At 50.0% G+C, this 10,275-nt stretch overlaps 1 protein-coding gene across 4 annotated transcripts; it reads right to left on the reverse strand.

Annotated features, from left to right (window-relative positions):
- Positions 1–700: 700 nt before the first annotated feature.
- On the reverse strand, positions 701–6,486 carry LOC123085109 (heptahelical transmembrane protein ADIPOR3). 4 transcript variants are annotated; one of them, XM_044506699.1, is made up of 4 exons: positions 5,796–6,486; positions 4,422–4,743; positions 1,956–3,443; positions 701–1,876 (listed from the first exon to the last, which is right to left on the reverse strand). In XM_044506699.1, the coding sequence occupies exons 3-4, from the start codon at positions 2,420–2,422 to the stop codon at positions 886–888; spliced, it is 1,458 nt and encodes a 485-aa protein (XP_044362634.1). In that variant the 5' UTR covers positions 2,423–3,443; positions 4,422–4,743; positions 5,796–6,486; the 3' UTR covers positions 701–885. The 4 variants fall into 4 exon arrangements, with proteins under 4 accessions (XP_044362634.1, XP_044362633.1, XP_044362631.1 ...); XM_044506698.1 differs by lacking the exon at positions 701–1,876 and having other exon boundaries at positions 2,626–3,443; positions 5,796–6,464; XM_044506696.1 differs by lacking the exon at positions 701–1,876 and having other exon boundaries at positions 2,626–3,443; positions 5,846–6,463.
- Positions 6,487–10,275: the final 3,789 nt, after the last annotated feature.

A 10,275-nucleotide genomic window follows, 5' to 3' on the forward strand; every position in this document is an offset into this window, starting at 1 on the left:
CAATGTAAATTTACTGTTATTGCCATGGCAAAAAAGTTTACATCCATGGCAATTTTGTGCTTTCATCGTTCATGGGAATTTTTTCTTTTCACATGACCATTGTAAATTGTATTTTATGAAACCATACAGTTACTACTAAACAATATACGATACACTTTTGTGTTCTACATGATGGCAATTTAATCCATATTTTTTGTATACAGTTAAAATACCTTACAAACTTAATGTACAGTTTTTGCCTCCATGTACATATGCAAATTGATTCGAATTTTTTCTTTTGGGCCATTGCAAAAAAAAAAACTGCAAATAACTATTAATTTTCATAAGTGTATGATAGTTTTGTTAACTATAAAGCACGACAACTTTTTGTCGCGTAGTATGCACTTTTTCTAGGAGTGTTTTTATTGGTCCAGTGCATTTTTATGTTTTTTTTTACTTTTCTATATTTATTGGGAGAAGAGTCGGGAGTAGTTTTGGAGCCCACAACAGGGGGAGTCTCGTAGCGAACTAAATCGTTTCGTTGGCTGCTCTCTCCTAGATCGAACGTAAGCCCGATATTCACGTCCTAAACTTTTAGGACCTAATAAGTGCCACACATATGGCATGAAAATATGACAATTTCAAACCGTTTTTATGTCAAGTTTAGTGACGACGAGGATGTTAACTTTAGTTGTCAAGCATGTCAACTTTCGTGCTTCAGTTTATTTTTAGGTTTTTTTTTCGAAAGACAACTTTAAGTGTAAAAAAAGTCAGGACTGCTTTGTGCCATATATATGACACATTGACACTTATCATTTGGGAACTTTTATCTACCGTCTGTGAGATTATGATCCTGGTTCGTTTTCAAAATCTCTTACTTTTCATCACTATTAACATTACTCAAACTCAGAGCACCTCCAAAAACGCATTACTCGAAGCATTATAAAGGCCTTCGTGCACTCTACATCTATCTTCCTTCCAGACGGGACCTGCATCGATCTGCACTCGGCCAATCTTCGGATGGAGTTCTACAGTTCCACCAGCCTCGAGTATTTCAGCAACCACTTTTTTCAGAGCGAAACCAACGTTGAAGAAGCCATCGTGACGAACGCCGGGCAACCTGACCACCTTCAGAACCTGGCCTTCCACCCCAGACCACTCCTTCTCGATGGCCACCAGGCTCACCATGTTTATGTCGCCATCGCCGTCGCCGTACACCACCTCCGGGGTCCCCACGAACCCGTCTTCCCCGTACACGAACGTCTCCGGCGTGCTGACACCGACCCCGATGATGCTGGTCACCGGCACCATCGGCGCCGGGAGCGCCTCCCATGCTGGCAGCACCCGCGTCACGTACGGCCGGACCCCTTCCGGGAAGCCGACGGCCTCGAAGAACTCCGCAATATTGTGTGCCGTGTACGTCGCGTTCCTGGTCACCACCAGCGGCCGGTCCCCGAACACCGTCGGCGTGGGCAGGCGCCAGAGCGCGCTCTGCTGGCTCCGCGCCAGCCGGACCCTCGACGGCCGCGCGACGTTCGGCAGGCCGTAGTCCGTGCCGGCGGCCAGGTCGTTCATCCCCTCCGAGAAGCCGCCGAGCGCGGAGGCGACGAAGACGACGCGCTTCACGAAGCGCCGGCGCCAGGCGAGCGGGCGGCCGAGGAGGAACTGGTAGGTGAGCGCGCAGCCGAAGCTGTGCGCGGCGACGACGACCGGCCGTCCCTGGCTGAGCGAGCTCGCCCTTTCGACGAGCCGCGTGAACTCGTCGAAGTTGCAGGCGCCCTCCGCGGACGGGTGGCCGCGCGGCGCGACGGAGTAGCGGAAGTCGTACGGCACGGCGAAGAGGCTCTCGCCGTCGCGGTAGCCCGCGGCCTCCAGCTCCCGCAGCAGGGGGTCCCACCTGTCAGTCCGCCAAGTCACGAGGAGGAATCTAGGAAGCAGAGACGAAACGATGCAGTTGGCTGGGAGGTCGGGCTCACCCAATTAAGCCGCGCGTGGAGCCGAAGAGCGGGACCCGGGTCACGACGCCGGCAACGTTGCCGTAGTCGTCGGCGACGGCGTCGTAGACGAGGCTCATCTGGTCCACGAAGCACGGGACCTGGCGGGGGTCCTGCATCGCCGTCTGCTTGATCGGCCACAGCCGGAACCACCCATTCCCCTTACCGCAGCCGGGCGCCGGCGGCTCGTACGCCGCCGTCAGCCGCGCCTCGAGCAGGTTGGACCCGTACCCTGGCACCAGCACGAGCGGGTGTAGGCCCTCGACGTCGCCGGCGCAGTGGCTCAGGAGCGGGCGCAAGGCGCCGAGGAGCACGGCCACGGCGATGAGCCTAGATAGATCCATGTGAACGATATTTTGCGACCGAGCAGAGACATGAGCCACCAACAACAGCCGCGGTGCTGTATTATTATTGGTACCAAAAAAGGAGAACAATTCAGCCGGTGCCATCGACCTCAGCCTGTCAAATTATATCAATTCAGACGCTTGGCGATGCTTCTTCTGCAACAAACTTGTCTCGCAGGTCGTAGCTGATGTGCACGGCTGTGGACAGCAACTGCAATCAATTGCTACTCAGATTCCATCACCAAGACAATAACACAAGTAGTATCAACCTTTCATGAAGGTTGCTGAATATAATCACCTTAAGCCAGTAAGAAAGTTATAATCACCTCAATTTTACTTGTTTATTTCGTCTAGTATACACTTTACACAGATCAGTAAATTCTTTACCCTGATTCAACAGTCTTCTATTGATCAGAGACACAACCATATAACCAAATAAATCTATCCACACCCTGTAACAATAGAACAACTTTTAGCAGCCCTGCTGATCTCTCCACTTGAGGTACAACAGCCCTGCATGGTAGTGGGTGTAGGCTCCAGCAACGACCAAGACATGGAAGAGCTGGTGGCTGTGCCCAGCAATGTCAAACTTCCCGGGCATCCAGCGTTCAGGCACCCGAGTCGCGTACACCAATGCTCCAACACCGTAGAACAGCCCCATCAAAATTTCATATCCGGTAGTGATCAGTGCCTCTGGTTGGTGCCAAAAAAGGATCAACTTGTGAAAAACAGGGATCACACCTGAAGCTCCCATGCCAAAGAAGAGGCACGCCCGTATAGTTCGGAATTCCGGGTTCTGGAAGACCGGGAGCAGAGAGAACGCAATAGTTGCTAATCCTAGAATAGTTATGAAGCTGAGGTACAGGTTGCAAAAGAAAGGATGGCACAGGAAAGAGTAGTATACTGGAGGGTAGAAAGAAGTGGCGATAAGAGCTGCAATGCCCGCATAGTCGAGCCGAAGCATGATATATGCAAGGCGGCGAGAGTGGCAGGACAGAAGGTGGCATGTGCTGCTGGCAAGAAGGCAAAACATGGCTCCTCCCAAGAAGGCAAAGAACGGCCACCTAGAGATCGGCCTAATAAAGTGTGGTGCAATTACAGTTACAATATCCTCCTTCATGCTTTCCTGCACAGATGAAACAATCCCTGTTATGTCCTTGTTATGTGACAAGTTGTCAACACACAGGTCAAAAAGACTGGTTTACATGAGCGATGCAATGCGAATGTTGATCTGCACAGAAGTTAATGAGGATTGGATGGAATTCAGTGGAATATAAATAAAAAGGCCCTTGCAATGCTGCTACAGTGGTCGGACCCTTCCCCGGACCCTTGCAATGCCCCCTTTTCTTAAAAGAGACCCCAAAACAGTGCGAAGATATCGAATTGAACCATATTATTGATATATGTACTCTGTATAGACTGTGTGTGTACCAACAACAGTAAAGTCTTACTCTTACGTACGCCAAAAAAAAACTTTGAGGCGAGTACATACTAAACAAAGGTTCTGCATCTCATAAGCTAGTTTTGATGCTACAGATTTTTCCAGTAACCTACCAGGAACTATTAGACTTCAACAACAACAACAAAGCCTTTAGTCCCAAACAAGTTGGGGTAGGCTAGAGGTGAAACCCATAAGATCTCGCGACCAACTCATGGTTCTGGCACATGGATAGCAAGCTTCCACGCACCCCTGTCCATGGCTAATTCTTTGGTGATCCCCAACGAAAATCTTTTGGGTTTCATCTCCATAAGAGTGGCTGAGTTTTGACGTTGGCTCGCCAAGCCTATCATACCTTCCTCCTTTACCTGGGCTTGGGACCGGCTATGTTGAGTAGACTTCGAGGATTATATTTTAACTGATAACTATCTAGAAATCAAATCTTAGCCAGCATCAAACTGGCTTAATTTAGTCAGAAGTCAGACAGAATTACTCAGCAAGAAGAAACTAGGTAACCTAACAGCTTGAATTTGATAGTCCAACTCGTAAGATTTTCCTATCAACTGTTGTAAGCAGGTTAGCACTGCATTTCTGAAGTTTTGAACCCTTAAATAAAGCACAGCGATAGTGAGTAAAAAAGCACTAGATAAGTTGTTGACTACTTACAAGAACAGAAAGATTAGTTTCGTTGGAATGGGTAAATCTGTCAGGCAAGCAATTTGAGAGTAATTCCAAGAGACGCCAACGAGATATTGACGGAAGCACATCGATAGAATTCCATGAGCTTCTCAATTCATCCTTCATCTTTTGCAGATCAGAAAAGTGAGGTAATGAAGGAAGGCATGCCGCAAGCTCTGCCTGAATCTTATGAAGATCAGCATTCCTAAGTATATCAGGTAAATTCTGCAGGCTCTGAAGATCCACATTTGGAACTTTTGTTGCAGTATATATGGTCAAAGAAAGGAAGATGAAGAATCCTATCAAGTGCCTGAAGTGGACACAAAGAAATAGCTTTATTAGATCGGAGATAATCTAGCAAATTCATAATTCTGCTAAATCATATCGGCAAAATAAATAAATAAATAAATAAAACGAACAGGGGAGGAGCCCTGTGAAATTTTATTAAGGTAGAAACGACCGTGAGATACCATGTTCACTCCTGACAGGAATTGAACCCTAGTCGGCAAGGACAGACCACCAAATCATCTCCACATCGACAAAATAACAAAAGGTAATATCACCCAGAAGTTTGCAGTCCTAATTCCTAGTATTCATACTTCACCATTTATGGCACATAGCTCGCAGAAGAGGTTAGTGGTTAACCAAACTCAGTGTACATAATGGCAGTCAAATCACTTGGTTTCCTTTCGACTTGATAGGATAGGCAAGCAACAAAGACTAGAAAAGACACATTTGAAGTCCATGGTTCAATTAAATGTATGACCTGTTGAAATTGAAAGGGACTTCTTTAATTAGTTTGGTGGACGGTGGTCTTGATAACATTTAAAAATTAAGTTGGTGGTTGTCTCATCTTGCTTGGCAATGAACAAACAAGGGCCACAACAAAATGCTTCAAAATTCAGAGTTGTGCCACAATGCATTCTCAGTGCTGAATTTGTTTACGCCTTCTCTTACTTGGGAATTAATTTGAAACTTCAAGTCTGAACATCAGGAACTGAGCAATTTGAGGTTAAGTGAATCAAAAATCAAATGGTTGCATTGGAAATCGACATGACACACAATCCTTTGTTTTCAAGAGTAAACCAGCTTCGTTTTCATGCCATAATTACATAGCTGAAGAAGCCATAATTACATGGCTAAAGAAACCGTACTGTGTTGGATAACCAGAAAATAAAAAGAGAACAAAACTGCAGGTACATCGTTCCAATGTTCAAACTAGAAACAAATAATGTTATCAGAACCATCAGAAACTATATGTCTAGGGATTAACATACATGTCCGCACGGTGTAAATAAAATTAGCATAAGGAAAGCAATTGGATTGAGAAATAAGATTTGGAGGATGAGCAAGAGTACGCACGTCCAGACGTTGAGGGTCTCGTTGTGGATGGAGAAGACGGAGAGGAGCACCTGCGGGAGCGGCCACTCGCAGCGGTAGTAGCGCAGGATGTACTCGTTGTCGCGCATGTAGGCCGGCAGCGCCCGGTAGTCGACGAGGCCGTAGCGCCGCCCCTTGCCCTGCTTCCCCTTCCCCTCCTCCTCCAGCATCGGCCTCTCCACCTCCGCCTCCTCCTCCCACACCGCCGCCGCCGTCGCCGTCGCCATCGCCAGAGGGCCGAGGAGAAGACCGCCGGGAGAGAGAGAGCGCGCGACCCGTTCGGCCCGGGTGTTATGCCGCCCCGTCCGAATATCCGCCGCACGCGAACCCGACGACGCGCCCGCTGCTTGTGGTGGGTTGTATCGCTTCCCTCGCTCGGCCTCGGCCTGGGTTGCGTCGGCCCGTCGATCTCGGCGAGGCGGCCGCGCCTCGGTGCGTCCCCTCCCCTCCACCCCAGATTTAGCACAGCAGCCTCTGACGGCACGCCGTTTTGGGACTCTTGTTTCGTTGGCGCGGTGGCGTGCCATGGGACGTACGAGTGCGACCTGGTGCGTTGTGGATGAATGTGGAGCTTCGGCCGTGCGTGCCGACTACCTCTCGCTTTCCCCTCTCGTCCCGTGGAGGGAATGGTGCGGCTTGGCCGGACCATGCACGTACGGCGCCGTCTCACGGATCCGACGTGCCCATGCGATTTCCGGCCAAAAAAGGAAGCGATAGGAAGCGTGCGGGATTGTTGGACGTGTCGGCCTACCTCCCGTCGTGCTCACGGAAAATGGTTACGCGGTTTTGACGTAGGCCGACTGTGCAAGTGCAAAGAAGACAAAAGCCCGTGAGGTCATGTTTGAGCCATTGGTTGCTATATATATATATATATACCTATGCTCGTGGCTAATGTTTTTTTTAAGACAATGTGGCTAATGTTTGTTAGAGCAACTCCAATAAGGCGACCCAACCGGACGTCGTTTTTGTTCGTTTGGGTCGCCCGTCCGCCGCGTCCGCTTTTTTGTTTGAGTCGGCAGACACGTCTAACGGGAAGCAAAACCCATTTTATGCATGTCCGCGTTGGCATTTAATCCAACACCTTGTGGGCGAGCTCCTGCGCCACCTCGCCCCGCCACTGTGCCGGCGAGTTCGCCATCGCGCCGCTGCCCCGCCGAGCTCGCCTCCGCCGCCATCCGTCCCACAGCCTGGCCCCGCCGAGCTCGCCTCCGCCGTCATCCGTCCCGCAGCCTGGCCCCGCCGAGCTCGCCTCCGCCGCCACCCGTCCCGCAGCCCGCCCCGCCGAGCTCGCCTCCATCGCCACGACCAGGAGCGGCGGGGCGGCGCTGGGACGATGGCGGGGGGCGGGGCACTGGTGCAGGGGACAAGGTCGGGCCGGGCATGCGAGCGTCGCGAGGCGGCTGGGCGCGCGAGCTACCACGGCGACCATGGTGGCTGGGCGCGGTGAGCATGGCACGGCTAGGTGAACGATGCGAGTGCGGCCATGGCGAGCGGTGCGAGCGGCGGGAGTACCGGGCCGGGTGGCTAGCATAGTAGCATCTAGCATGCACGCACACGGTTATGCATCCGACGAGCAGCACTAGAGTGCACGTACTAGCGGCAGCTAGCATGCACGCGCTGGGCGTGGTTGTGCATGGACGCACGCACGCGACCACCGGCGAGCTAGCATGCGGTTGTGCATCCAACGAGCAACACGTCGTGCAGGAGCGCGTTGAGCGGCTCCGCGTGGGCACGGCGAGGTGGTCACGGGCGCGCAGCAGCTGGGCGCGGGGTTGGCGAGGCCGACACCAACACGTCCGCCTCGTCGGAGCCGTTCGATGTGCGGCGGGAGCTCCAGCTCCTTGGGCGGCGGCGTCTGCGGCCTTGGCCACGAGCTTGAGTGGCGGCGGCGCCTGCGGAGTCTCGCCGGAGCAAGGATTGGCGATGGCGCGGCTGCTACATGGGGCGGCATGGGCGAGGTGTGCAGCGAAGAGATAATAGAAAATAAAAAAGGTTGGTGGATGGCAGGTGGGCCAGAGGAGGCGTGCAGCGGACGAGGAGTTGGCAGAAAACGCCCGCTTTGTGTCCGCCTCTGACCCAAATCTGTCTCAAATTTGAGACGGAAATGGATCCGCGCGGACACAAAGCGAACACAAAATAAAAATGAGTCTTCACGTTGGACCGTCGTTTTTATCCGCGCAGATCCAAACGGACATGGGTGGACGAAATGGGAGGGCATATTTAACATCGACCTTCAAATCGTGGCTAATGTTTGTTAGGGCATATTCAACACCGACCCTTGAACGAACATCGTGTTTCTCTGTGAAGGTGTCACACGTTCATGGACAGTGATACGAAAGCCGGCCATCCAACACTTGCCCCACACCTTCGTTCGTAATATAAACAAATTCGGACATAACTCATGCTACACGACAAAAATCATGCAAACAGGCATAAGTTTAGACATAATTAGCATAAGCGGTAGATATTTCGCCCATTCAACTTAAACTTTAAAAACTAAGCTAATTTGTAGCACACAGTGACCTCCTACGCCTGGTCACGCTAGCCGACGGCACCTCTGTCACCCTCCGTGCTTATGTTATCATCGTTGGAGTTGGAGTAATCCTTCCAGCGGCGAAAGGGCGCCGGGGCATGGTAGCCCTGCCCGGCCACCTCCTGGCGCTCGCGGAGGAGTCGCTCGACTTCCTCCCACGCCATGTGGAGGGTCGCCTTGGCCAACGCCGACGACGACAGAGGTGTCGATGAGTGACCACTCCACCCCAACCTTGGCGAGCTCCCTATCGAAGCGGCGCAGTCGCTACATGGATATCTCCGACTTGGTCTTCGATCGGTCACCGGCCCAGGCCTCCGCGAGGTTGGGGTCCACGAGGACCCATGTTGGCGTCTTGTCGGACTATGCGTACGTGTCGCTCGACGATGCGCATTGCGCCACTCCCTCCATGCTGCCTCCCTGGACGCCCTTTCCTCTGCTGACACGATGCTCCGCGGCAAGGAGCTACCACTGCCGCGGCCATCGAGGAAATGGGAGGCGCCCGCGCGCCTTCTCGATCATCGGGGGCACCTCCTCATTCACGGCCATGAAATTTAGTTATATGTCACCCATTAATGTACTAAAATATTGTTACACTCCCACTTACTTTCTTGTAAACACAAGCATCTTCGTCATCCATGATGGAACCAAACATTTTAACCACTTCATTGAAACGAAGGTTCCAACTCTTTTATGCTCGCTTCGGTCGATAATAGATCTTTGAAGTTTGAACACCTTTCCAGCGTCCTTTGGATTAATAATATCCTCGGGTTGTATCATATACATGTCCTAGGTTATTATTCTGTTAAGAAAATTTGTTTTGACACCCATCTATCATATATCATTACTGAAATGTGCAACAGTTTCTAGTATAATCCGCATAGATGTAAGCATCGCTACTGGCGAGACTTTTCATTGCAGTTAGCTCGTTGAACTTGTTGAAAACCTTGTGCAACAAGTCGAGCTTTATGGATGTAAACAGTTTCACTCGCGCCGGTTATTGATCCATTTACATTCATTAGGCTCTAAGCCTTTTGAAGGGTCTACCAATTTCATTCACGTTGGTTATAGGTACGTGAATTTACATTCGTTAATTCGTTATGTTCTAAACTATTTTGCTGACGTCGCGGAATTTTTCTGTCATGGCCTATTTCTTCAACTTCTCTTCGTCAGAGAAAGCGTTCTTAGTGCATGACTTTTGCGTCGGGGTACATCTCTGCATAAATTGTCCCACCTTGTACTTTCACTATAACTATTGCTATCTCCATAGCTAATAAAATAAATGCATTACATGATTTGAGACGTAGGTCAATTAAATTAATGGCAATCATATGGCTCCAACCATCATGCCGTACTCATAACACGGATGTCATGAAATGAAATTACAACCACTTTCGTATCTCATACAAACATACTCTGATGCCAAAGGCTATACCACATCACATGCATACCCTATAAAAACAAGTTAGGCGTCTCTAATTGTTTTCCTAATTACCATGGCTGCTAGGATTTAAGTAATTAAAATTTAGTTGCCCATATAACCATTAAGCATGATTACTCCATGTTGTTGGTTTAATGCGAGGTGTATGGAACCCGAGACTTAATTAAAAATCTCGATCCCTACATTAAACTTTGTTAAAGGCATGACCCCCGTGTAGATCAAATCTGCAAGCCCTATTCTTCACAAAGTTTATCTTTCTCAGCTAAAGTGAAACCCAAAGCATCTGAAGCATGACTTTGGTCAGATGGTCAAACATACTCGGGAGTAGCATAAAAGGACCGCAAAGAGGCAGCTGTTTGTAACAAAGTCTCACTATGCTGTTAAGTTCAAAACTTTTTAGTTAGAAGGGAAACAACATGAACATCTATAATTAGAACTCATCTAATCCACCCGCACATCATATGTGCAATGCCTGCATATCACCATATGCT

This window comes from Triticum aestivum, chromosome 4A (genome assembly GCF_018294505.1).
Source record: "Triticum aestivum cultivar Chinese Spring chromosome 4A, IWGSC CS RefSeq v2.1, whole genome shotgun sequence".
In the NCBI taxonomy this organism is placed as follows: Eukaryota; Viridiplantae; Streptophyta; class Magnoliopsida; order Poales; family Poaceae; genus Triticum; species Triticum aestivum.